Here is a 12,656-nt window from a genome sequence, read left to right as displayed (position 1 = left end):
GCTCGGTGTGTATACAGTATATATAATCCTATTACTGTACAATATACATAGAACGATCAGTTTAGCTCCAAGTGTCGCTGCTGAAGATAGGTTTCAGCACAGATGCACCATAGAGTCCACCCAGCCGAGCCTGAACCCTGGGTACAGGAGCTCTGTGAAGGAGGTGTGAAAGGTGTGCAGGTGGGCCAGTGCACTACCAGAAGACACTTCATAGAAGGACAGAGTTCCGACTGAGCTGTCCAGATAGACCCCTACTGTGTTAGAGCAGGGGACACCTCGTATGGCGACCTTAATGCCGTTGTGCCAAGCGCAGTAATTGTTTTGGCTGCAACCGAGAGCCCAGGATGAGTCGTTTCTTCCGAGCCAGCAGTCGCGGCCCTCTCCTTTCCGGCCGATCCGCCTGTAAGCCATCCCCACCAGGACCCTGCCTCTCCACTCTGCCTCCCAGTAGCGGCTCCCCGCCAAGCCCTCCCTGCACAGCACCTGGGTCCAGAAGTCAAACCTCTCGGGGTGATCGAGGAAGCATGGCTGCCTCGTCAACCGCGTGGCCCTCCGGTCCCGCTCAGACAGAAGGATCTCCCTGTGGGCTGTGTTGGGGTCCATGGTGAGCTCGGTGCTATCTGAAAGAATTGAACAGGAAGTAAAGATGCCAAGACTTGGGTAATGTGGTCCCTTCATTTACATCTCTATAGAAGTCTAGCCGCAGCATTTATATACATATATATATATATGTGTACATTTGACCATGTTCTTTATTGAGTCAAAATATTCAGTCTTACATTTCTTTGGGCTCGCTAGGATCCTAGATTCCCCACAGTGGTCAGCACTAAAGAAAAAAGAACCAAAAAAAATAAGCGGGTACAATTTATTTGGCTCAGACAAGTACTGATGTGGTGGTAATCATAAACATACAGCGTTGAATGTAAATGACCGTTGAAGCCCATATTAGTACCTGAGTGTCTCCAAACCACAGTTGGGGTCCTCCAGCAGGGTCTGGAGCGACTTCAGCCCAGAGTCTCCTGGGTGATTGTAGCTCAGGTCAAGCTCCTTCAGATGGCAGGATTTGGAATTCAGGGCCGAAAGCAGGGAAGCACAGCCTTGTTCTGTCACTCCACAAAGTGGCAAACTTCCGAAAGGAAAGCCAGAGACGTTCTTTAAGCACTAGCACTGGGTATTCCATTGACAGAATACTTATTCTTGCGTTGCCTCTCATTCAGGTGACTCACCTGAGCTTGTTCAGTTTGCAGTGAAGACTCCCCATTCTGTCAGAAAGCCTTTTCACTCCTAAATCCCCCAGCTCATTGTCAGTCAGGTCCAACGTTCTCAGCTGAGAGGATTTCGAGCTGAGAACTGAAGCGAGAGCGTCGCAGCCCTGTTCTGTGAGGTTGCAGCTCTTAAGTCTGGATAAATACATTACATTTGCTAAGTCAAAGAGCTTATTTGCCCTCACAAGAAAACTCAAGAACAATCTTATGGATTTAATCTCTTAATGTTGAGGGACACACACACACACACACACACACACACACACCAACGGACAAAGTGGACACGAACCGAAGTGTTTCCAGTCTGCATTTTTTCAGTCCAGCAGAGAGTAGGGTCACCCCGGCATCAGTCAGGTTGTTGTCACTCAGGTCTAACTCTCTAAGCTGGGATGAGCCAACACAAGAGGCCAAGGTTTCACAGCAGTTTTCTGTCAGGTTACATTGACCCAGACTGCAGTACACAGGGTAAAAAAAAAAAGGGAATTACACATTTACAATATGAACATAATTGATCCTGTTCAAAGTACCAAATGTGTGGGAGGGATCTGGTTCAATTTGACACGGGATCAGCTCGCAACAAAAGTACTCACTGAGCTACTTCCGCTTCTCGAACCACAGGCATCAGCGACAGAAGACCCTCCTCGGACCTGTCGTACTCGCTCAGCTGAAACACATCCAACTTCTCCTCCGAAGTCAGTAATATGAAGACCAGGGTGGCGTGCTGAGTGGACGAAAGCTTAGCCCTGGAGACCCCGCCGGAGCTCAGGTAGCTCTTAATGTCCTCCACTAGCGAGCAATCGTTCATCTCGTTGAGACAGTGGAATAGGTTCATGTATTTATTGGGGGACAAACAAGTGCCCCTGATCATCTCCTTGATGTGTTTGACGACGTCGGAGCGGACCTTCGTGGTGATTCTGTTCCTAGTCAGAAGACCCTTCAACAGGGCCTGGTTGGATTCCAGCGACAGGCCCAGGAGAAAGCGCAGGAAGAGATCAAAATGTCCATCGTCGCACTGCAAAGCCATGCCCACCGCCGCCTTGTAGAGGACGAGCGGCGACAAATCCGGGCGAAGGAGACGTCTTAAAGCGGACGACCTCTTGACCAACACGTTGTTGTTGTCGTTGTTGAAGGTGAGATACACGTAGAGAGCAGCGAAAAACTCCTGAAGGCTCAGATGCACAAAGCAGAACACCTTCTCCTGGCACAGTGTCAGCTCCTGGTTGAACAGCTGCGTGTAGACTCCCGAGAACGTGGAGCCCTGCGTGACATCTATACCGTTCAGAGTCAGGTCTTTCTCGTAAAAGATCAGGTGCCTCTTCTTCAGCTCTTCGAAGGCCAATTTACCCAGTGAAAGGAGATTGGATTTCACCCACTCTCCATCAGGGCTTGACTCCCTTCTTCCATGCAACTTCCTGTTCATGGTTTCTTGATGCAGGGCCAGAAATTGAATGTACATTTGAGTCAGGGTCCTGGGAATCTCCGGTCCATTGGTAGCTATCATGTTTTTCTCAAGGACAGTGGCAGCCATCCAGCAGAAAAGCGGTATGTGGCACATGATGTGGAGGCTTCTCGTGGACTTGACATGCGTGACTATCCTGACGGCCAGTTTCTCGTCGCTGACTCTCCTCCTGAAATACTCCTCCTTCTGATGATCGTCAAAGCCTTGCACTTCGGTCATCAGGTCAATGCAGTCGAGGGGGATCTGGTTGGTCGCCGCTGGCCGGGAAGTCACCCAAACAAGGGCGTGGGGAAGCAAGCTTCCCCTGATGAGATTGGTCAAAAGCACTTCTATTGTGGATGGCTGTGTGACATCAGACACTAATTCGCAGAGGTGGAAGTCAAGAGGAAAGCGGCTCTCGTCCAGACCGTCTAGTATGAACAGCACTTGGAGCTTGTCAACGGTTTGGTTGACTTTGGTTTGAGGGAAGAACGCAAGCAAAAGCTCTAACAGGCTCAAGACTTTTTTACTCATCAAATTCAGCTGTCGAAATGAAAGTGGAAACACAAAATCCAGGTTCTTGTTTTCCTTCTCCTCAGCCCAGTCTAAAGTGAACTTATTGGCACATACAGTTTTACCAATACCAGCAACTCCCATGGTGACCACAGTCCTTGAAGGGTGGTTCTGTCCCGGCAAAGGGCTAAAGATGTTCCTGCATTGGATTGGCCTCTCCTGGGTCATCCTGGCCTTCCTGGAAGCCTTCTCCATCTGCCTCACCTCGTGCTCTTGGTTGACATCACCACTTCTACCCTCCCTGATATGCAGCTCGGTGTAGATCTTATTGAGGAGCGTTTTGCCTCCTTGGGTTGGAAGCCCCTCAGGCAAATAGCTGAATCTGCTCTTCAGAGCCGATTTGAATTCCTGCTGACATTTTAAGATCCAATCATCTAAAAAAAGACAAGTCAAAGCAAAGTTTGGATGTTTTTTGTTTTTGTAAGTCCATAGAAAGAAATCAGCAAGAAACAATAACAAAACTGGAAATATACAATCAACCCAATGATTAACAATAAATAAATATAAACCTTAAAATTAACAAAAAAAAGTCTTTGTAACAAAGTATTGTAAAATATATATTTATATCAAAAAAATAATTTCTCTTAATTTTTCACTCATCATTGGATCTGACTTACCATTGACTTCCTCAGAAACTGGAGTGGCAGGGGACAAGGTTTGCATTTGAACAACGGACTCTTTGAATTGAGAAATTAGCAGAAGTTGACATTTGGAGGCAAAATGACCATGTATAAGACTTCAAGACGTCATGGCAAACACATTTACCTTGGTTGTTGGAGTTGATATTGACTTCTATGTTGAGTGGTCCGCTGATGTGGCTATTAGTGATGTTGGGAGCCACTATGGTGCTTCTGGTCTGGGCTGTGAGGTTCAAATGCACAGGATGGACACCAGCCACTGGACGTGAGGGAGACATTATGTTATATCATTTAATTATTGTTGGGGATACCAAAGTGAAACTGGGTTACTACTCTGCTTTTGACACGCAATAATGAAGTCTCGAGTTCAGAATCAAAATGAGTTTATTTCAAAAAGCATAACAAAAAATTTTATGTACAAGGAATTTATCCATGGGGAGGATTTGTGCGTTTCTCTACAGACAATTAGCATTAAAACAAAATTTAACTGTCTGAGAAATAAAAAAATGTAGATAAATTATAAAAATAGAATAAAACAAATAAATAAAAGCTACATATACACAAATAGCCCAGAATAATAATTAAATAATAAAAAAATAACAGAAATAGCCAAATATATATAAAAGAAATATATATATACAGAATAAATAAATGCCATTATATGCACAGGCTAAACTATAGCTATACAGGGTATAATGTACTATATAATATACTAAGTACTTAGTGGATAAAATGTTTATTTATATTTATATTTATATTATATTATATATTAATATTTCAAGCATGTAATTCTCACCCGATTTGTCCATCTTTCCAAATCGTATCTGAATATTTGAGTCGGTAACGAAACAATGTCTTAATATAGACAGAATCACAGCCCTGCAGCCGTCTCTCGCTTCCTTATCTGAACAGAACAGGAAGCGGTTTGGGTTCCTTCCTTCATCATCATGAAGCTTCACAACAAACACTTTGGATTTTCTTAGATTTGTTTTCATGCTGCGGAGCGGATTTACAATTTCAAGTAAATTAACACATTTCTAAAACTTCAGTTTCTTGTATTTTCTTTTGTGAGACAATATTCAAGCATCGTGTGAACATCACAGTAAACATTCACATTTATGAGTTTAATCTCAAACTTCTGCCAGAAAAAAAGTACTTTGATATGACCCTAATGTTCTGTAGAAAAAAATAAATAAATAAACACCTGTTCTTGCACTAGATTCGATTCAGCTGGTTGTCAGTGCGTGAGAGTACAAGTACTGATGCAACAAAAGTGTCTTGCTCAAGGACACATCAGCACGCTACCAGGAGGAGTTGGGGATCGAACCAGCAATCTCCCGATTACTAGACTTGCTTTATCTCCTGAGCCACTGCCCCCATATGTGCCCCAACTATGTAACTTCTGTGTTTGTATACGGAACCGTGGGAAAAGTGTGTTACGCTTTACGGCACTACGTCACTTGCTTGATGTTGGGCTCCGGTAATTACAGTCTTTTTGCCTGGTAAAAATGTATTTTAAAAAACGATGAATTCTAAACTCCTCTGTCAAAATGTCTTGTAAAAATGCTCATACAAAACCTAGCCGCTCCACCTACCTCACGTGCAAGCCGATCTGTCAGGCCGAGCACATCTGGTATCTACACCGGTAGCTGGGGGCCCCGTCCCTCCCTGCGCCCTCTCTACCCATGGCTCCAGCGAGCACTCAGTTTGCGGCTTCAGAAAGCGGCAAGGTCCGTGCAAGGGGGGCTGTAACCCGGTGTACATTATATCTACCAAACGTTACACAATGTCACTTTTAAAAATCTTTCGTGTAGAAATGGGATTATCCGACAAAACTTTTCAGAGTCCAATACCAAACTAAGAAGAAGTAAAAAGTAAATTTAGTCTTGTGTTATTATCTTGGAAATTATACTTTCATATTATGAAGTCACTAAAAATTCTCCCGTACTTAAGATAAAAATAACCCAACATGATGTTCCTGGTTGTTTATTTATTATTAATAATATGAACAATAATAATGATGTAATAATAATGTTTTCTTTAATGAAAAACTGACGTCAGTAGTCTATGGATGTATGTATGTATCCTCCACACTCACGGAGGAGCCTATGATACTATGATACTACATGAACCTATGACACTCCGACATGCCGTCGTCCAAATTTGATCCAGATCGGTCCATTACCGTGGAATAATTTAGGAAAAAACCAGACGTGCAAATGACGACGTGCACAGGTCACATGATAGCTTTGCCGTTTAATGATTGGTCAACAATTGGGACCTCACCAATATGGCAGCGCGTCCAGATGTAACTAACGTCAGACCTTTTTGGATGTCACGGATCCAACGAACCGACAGACAATCTGAATAAGATTTGTATTCAGGGCTGTTCCGACATACGGTGCTTCGAGTTTCATCCAGATTGGCGGTTCAGTATTGTGGATGGAGTTTGTGATCAACAATCGCAACCCCACCAGGAAGGCGCCACACAAAGATGTACGCTGCAATGGAGAAATCCTTCTAGCATACCCAAGTTGACAGAGTACACGGATCACGTGATAGCACTGCAGCCTGGTAATTAATCAACAATTGAGGCCTCACCGTGATAGCGCCACACACAGATATAGCGATTGGACATCAGGAATATAAGATACAAACTCTTAACCATACAAAGTTACAAAGTGACAGGAATTATTTTATTACCGTTAACCTTTATTATGTTTGAAAAATAAATTGTTAAAGTATTACAAGAAGACGATTGGATGAAACAAAGTGCAGCGTATTAAACGTCATAAATATAGACACTTCTGAGGACAACTGACACACACCAGAGAAAATTCTACAAGATATTAACCCAATAACATCACTGTCAGAATTCATAGACACTCCAGAGATATCAATGTATAAAAACTTCCTGAATTATAATATATAATTCAGATACTGGTAACAATTACCATAAGCAATTACATAATCCAAGGAGCATGTATTTATTGTGTATGTGTTTTGAAATATTTTCATTCTTTTTTGGTTTTTGGGTTCCCTTCGAGATGTCTCAAAGAAGCCCAAATTCCAAGGCAGAAAAGAAAGGATGGGCAGAGCATGCTCCTTTAGAAGTCAGCCACTCACCTCTTCAAAAAAACAAAGACTAAAATACTTTCGTAAACCTCTGAACAAAACTGTAAAAGTTCTGGACATAACTCCAACATAAGGAATGCAAAAGCCCCAGAAATAATGACCGGATAAAAGCGTACAGCTGTTGCTGCAAAATCTCTGAAAAAATTTAATACAGATGAAATTCCTTTAAATATACGTGTTAATACTCCACACATCTGGGTTTAAGTGGCTCATTTCATCAGGGTCGTGCAAAAGTGCCAAAAAATAATTCTGTTCACTAAAATGGATTAATAATCATTACAAATAATCATGCCACAATATTGACTAAAATAATCATTATTATCATTTTAGCCATAATCATGCAGCCCTACTTCAGAATGATAACCACCGTTAGTTGCAGTTTAGGAAACCCACCCACAGCCGCAGACAACGCCCAATCATAGAATTACTCTGTAACCAGCCCGGAACAAATTAACTTATGCAGTCACAAAACACACCAGAACAGGGAGCCAAAGCACACTCGCCCATTGAACGTTAACCAAGGGCCGACAACACTGGACCCCACTTATTGCTGCTTGCAGCCATATTTATTCTTATTAGTGGAAGTAGTAGCCTTGTTGTTGTGTAATTATTATTACTATTATTTGATTATTATTATTAGTAGTAGTAGTAGTAGAAGTATTAGTAGTAGTAGTATAATAATAATAATAATAATAATAATAATAATAATAATAATAATAATAATAATAATAATAATGATAATGTATTATTATTTATAATTAGTAGTAGAAGTATTAGTATTATTAGTATTATTATTATTACACCAAACCAACCTGCCTGGGACAAGCTGTAGTTATTCGAGGTGAACAGATGGTGGAAGCACAGTCCATGTACTACTGTGTTAAAGGTAGAGGAGTTTATTAAATGCAGTATATTTTAGTAAATAGTAGTTTGAGTAAAAAAAATAGTAGATCTTAAAATATGAGGGTGTATTTTAATCATTTGTACCTTTCCAAGAGCAATGTAAGTGACCTACCTATCTTTCTTTTTTTAATGCCTACTTATCATTTTTAGTGGGTTTTGATGGTTGAAATGTTGTACTTTCAAAAATCACAATTTTTAAGGCAAACATTCTGATTAACCATATGGCTAGATTTATGGTTTTCTGCACGTCTCCACATCACACATCAACACACATCATTTTAAACAGTAACCTACAAGGATGTTATTTAACCAGATACAGAAAATGAAGGAGGTGATAGGACTGTGGGAAAATATATATTATACTCAGACATTTATACTCTATACAGAATAAATCTGAGCAAAGAAATGATTGTTCCAGGAACTGGAAACAGGCTTACTGGGTGTATGGCTCAAGATATATTTTTTTCATATCTGTGGGAGGCTGAGTGTGCACACAGTTATTTTTTATATCATTGTTTCGATCTGGAACATTGTAGTCCTTCGCCCAACACAAAACAGCCTACTGCCTGGAGAGCAGCTTCGTCACCAGAGTTTGGGGTAAAGTAGTGCATTGCTCAGGGGAATTACAACAGTAGCTGATGAGGAACCAAAAGGCTTCCCAGTGTTGCACTTTTTATCCCTTCTTCTCCAAAGCAGCATGTTTCCATCATTTGAAACAGAAAGGTAGCGTTATGACTCAGCTCTTGGCCTTATTAGTTGTAGTGATGCAACAGATGGCTTATTCGCTCAACCAATCCTCAAGATGGAGGAAAGTTTCATTTAAATGTGTTGCACAACTAAAAGGCCTGATCATGCTTTTCTATTAATGACTTAATCTAAAAAAAAAAAAAATCTATACAACTTAGACAGATCGAGTGGGGATTGGCTTTGGCTGTTTAATGTCCATTATTTCCATTAGCGTCTCCTGCCACCACGTTGGAGGGGTTTGTGCATCAGTTCCTCAAGGAAATTAAATGCGCGTCCCATCAATTTCTTTACAATGATCGGGCGTGTAATAGAATAACAAAACATTTAAATGAAAACTTGTTACGCTGACTGACTCAGAACGGATGTGAGCCCACAAGCACGACACAAAAACAATCAGGTAAGAAGTCAAAGTCCACAAGGTTTATTCCGAAAAACAGGCAGGAGTCAAAACCAGGAGATCAGAGAAGGCAAAGTTATCCGGCAGGGAACAAGCAGAGAATCAGGGTCCAGAGAATCAGGCAGAGGGTTGAACAGGTACAAGATAGAAGAAGGTACAGGAAACAGGTAGTAGTGCGGGAAAGCTCAGCGTAATGCAAGAGACAATCTGGCAGAGAACAAAGGGAAGTGGACTGGTATTTATACTGAGGGACAGTATAACAAGGGACAAGGGAACAAGGGAATGAGCAGCAGGCTGGGGGAAACCAGGTGAAGGGAAGGGAGTGACAGCAGAGTCCAGAGACGTAAGAGGTGGAATGAATGCGGAGAGACCGTGGAAGACGCAGGTGAACAGCTGCTTGGTTGATGATCTTGGCTCTGGGGAATGTCCCTACATCACGCTGGGCTAGCTTTCTCAACTCAACCCAGAGGGGTTTAGTCCCATGTAGAGAGCCAGACCTTCTGTCTCAGAGTGTAGGTGGGAGCCGGGGTGCTGCGACGGTTGACTGATCTCCGATAGTGGTCAGAAGTGCATAGTAGAGTGGCACAGGCCAGCCACCAGTTACGTTGGCACCACTGGATGAAGACTTGAAGAGATGGGACGCTGGCCTCACGTTCCTGCTCAGGAAAGCCCAGGACCACTAGAATGGAGAGAGGATGGTAGCAAAGCTGGACAAGGTGTTATAGGCATATTCTACCCAACAGTTTGCTGGACCATGAGGTAGGATTTTGTGAAACCACACAGCGCAGCACGGTCTCCATCTCCTGGTTCATCCTCTCCATCTGGCCATTGGACTGGGGATGGAAACCCAAGGCAGACTGCAAAACTCAGTTCAGCAACATACTCTAAACACTTGGTTTAGCATGACTTCAACCGTCTCTCTGGCTGTGGGAAATTTAAGCAGCGGAATAAAGTGAGCAGCCTTGGGGAACCTAAGACAGTGAGGATAGAAGTGTTACCTTCTGATGCCGGGAGCCCAGTGATTAAGTCCAGAGAGTTGTGGGACCATGGACGATGGGGAATGGGCAGAGGCTGGAGGAGAGCAGCTGGGGCTTGACGGGAGTTCTAATTCTGAGAGCATGCAGGACATGCGGCTACAAACTTCTGTGTGTTCGATCCATGAATTCCCACCAGAAACGTCGGAGAAGGGGGAAAGTCCTGGATGGCAAGCTAATAGGGAGGAGTGTCCCCACTGCAGAACCTGAGAGCCTCCATTGGCTGGCACAAAAAGACGATTATCAGGGCAAGTGCTGGGAGATGGAGGATTAGAAAGAGAGTCCTTTATCTTCTGCCCCACCTTCCATATAACCACACCAACTATGCAGGATCAGGGCAGAATCTCCTCTGGCTGTGAAGGATGACCGTCCGCTTAGTAGACGCAAAAAAGGGCGTCAGGTTTGGTGTTCTTTGATCCAGAGTGGTATAAAACAGAGAAGTCAAATCGATTAAAAAACAGCGTCCACCAGGCCTGTCTGGGACTCCGCCGCATTGCTGACCGGATGTATTTGAGGTTCTTGTGGTCAGTGCAGAAATTGAACAGTTGCTCTGCTCCCTCGAACCAGTGCCTCCACTCCTACGCCATCTTGACTGCCAACAGCTCCAGGTTCCCAGTGTCATAATTGCTCTCTGCAGGGGATAACCTGTGAGAGAAGAACATGGAGGGGTGAAGTTTTTGGTCGACAGAAGCTTTCTGGGAGAGTACGGCTCATATGCCCAAATATGAGGCATCCAGCTCTAGCACAAACTGACGGGAGGGGTCAGGCAGGTTAAGAATGGGTGCGGATCATTGGCCATCGGTGAGGTAACTCACCGATGGCCAAATCCACCGCAGGTGACCAGAGGAAAGGAGAACTTGCAGAGATCAGTGCAGTGAGTGGTGCCACCACCAGGTTATAGTTCTGACAGAACCTTTGGTAGAAATTGGTGAACCTCAAGAACTGCTGCAACCTCTTCCTCGAGGCGGGTACCGGCCAGTTGACGACCACTTGAATCATAGCTGGGTCCATCTGCATGTTCCCTTCAGCAACCTCAAAGGCAAAGAAGAAGACCTTTGGCACATTGAATTCGCACTTCTCTGCCTTTATGAACAGCTTGCTCTCCAGAAGCCTCTGAAAAATACACTTGACATGGTGCACAGGCTTCTGCTCATATTTGGAGATGATAAGGTTATCATCCAAGCAGACAAAAACAAATACATTAATGATATCTCTGAGAACATCATTCACCATGGCCTGGAAGACTGCAGGAGCGTTGGCGAGCACAAAGGGCATGACCAGGTACTCATAATGTCCCCTGGGGGTGTTAAAAGCTGTTTACCATTCATCTCCCTCCTTGATGCGGACCAGATGATAAGCGTTCCAGAGATCCAGCCTCCCCTGAAGAGGCTTGAGACAGAGACGTGGAAGGTGGGATGGGTGGGATGCAGTGAGATTGGGGAAGACGCAGGTGAACAGCTGCAGGGTTGATGATTTTGGCTATGGGAAATGGCCCTACAAAGCATGGGACCAGCTTTCTGGATTCAACCCAGAGGGGTAAGTACCGTGTAGAGAGCCAGACCTTCTGTCTCAGAGTGTAGGTGTAGTGTAGTTTAGCCGGGCTGCGTCGATGGTTGGCTGATCTCTGATAGCGGTCAGAGGTGCGTAGTAAAGTGGCACGGGCTAGCTGCCATATGTTGGCACCACTGGATGAAAGCTTGAACAGGTGGGACGCCGGCCTCACATTCCTGCTCGGAAAACAAAGGAGGCTGATAGCCTTGGGAATGCTAGAATGGAGAGAGGCCGATAGCCCAGCGGTGCTAGGTGTTGGGTTTATTTTAGCCATAACAGTTGTCTGGACCATGAGGTAGGATTCCATGAAACCATGTAGAGCAACGCAGTCTCCATCTCCTGGTTCACCCTCTCCGTCTAGCCATTAGACTGGGGATGGAAAGTCAAAATCAACGGTAGTGGAGAATCTATCAGGAGTAAAGTAAGAGTCTCATGATGGTTACCTGATATGCCAAGGTGTACAGGAACAAAATGATGAGTGATGTAACAGCGAAGGTGACCATCAAGAGCTCTGGCGTCGATGGATTTCGACAGAGGCTCCCAAGTAATGCCCAGTTACTCTGCAAGGAGCAAGTCCAAAAAATTACATCAGCTCCAGAGTCAATGATAACCGACACCATGTGAAGTGACTCGGCCAATCCCAGATGAGCAAGGAGCAGCGGATGACTTGGTCTTTTGGAGTGGATTGCACAGCTTACCAGCGCCCTATGGTTGGCTGATGAGCCCCTGCTTTTACCGAGCAGTTGGACGCGTAATGGCCCCCCTGAACAAAGTACAGACTGCACTACAGCCTGGTCCTGTTGAGCTTCATGGGCTCTGCCTAGTCTCTAGAGGTGTAATGCTGGTGGTCGCGGAAGACCTCAGGAATGACTGGTCAGCTCCCTGTCACTACTCCGCTCCAGGAGATGTCTGTCTATGCAGAGGGCTGTGGCGATGAGAGTGTTGAGATTGTCCTTGATGAAATCAGAATGCCTG

The 12,656-nt window shown here is 44.2% G+C and overlaps 1 protein-coding gene across 1 annotated transcript; it reads right to left on the bottom strand.

The window, feature by feature from the left end:
- Nucleotides 1-93: 93 nt before the first annotated feature.
- On the bottom strand, nt 94-11,405 carry LOC307245593 (NACHT, LRR and PYD domains-containing protein 3-like; the record flags this gene model as incomplete). The annotated part of the gene is made up of 9 exons (XM_080021237.1): nt 94-620; nt 780-826; nt 953-1,126; nt 1,227-1,400; nt 1,555-1,716; nt 1,856-3,650; nt 3,894-3,911; nt 4,042-4,173; nt 10,946-11,405. The coding sequence occupies 9 exons, from the start codon at nt 11,403-11,405 to the stop codon at nt 94-96; spliced, it is 3,489 nt and encodes a 1,162-aa protein (XP_079877363.1).
- Between the last annotated feature and the right edge of the window lie 1,251 nt (nt 11,406-12,656).

This window comes from Zeus faber (genome assembly GCF_960531495.2).
Source record: "Zeus faber genome assembly, chromosome: 20".
Classification (NCBI taxonomy): Eukaryota; Metazoa; Chordata; class Actinopteri; order Zeiformes; family Zeidae; genus Zeus; species Zeus faber.
The sequence above is the reverse complement of the archived record's forward strand: the minus strand, read 5'-3'. Positions and strand labels throughout refer to the sequence as shown.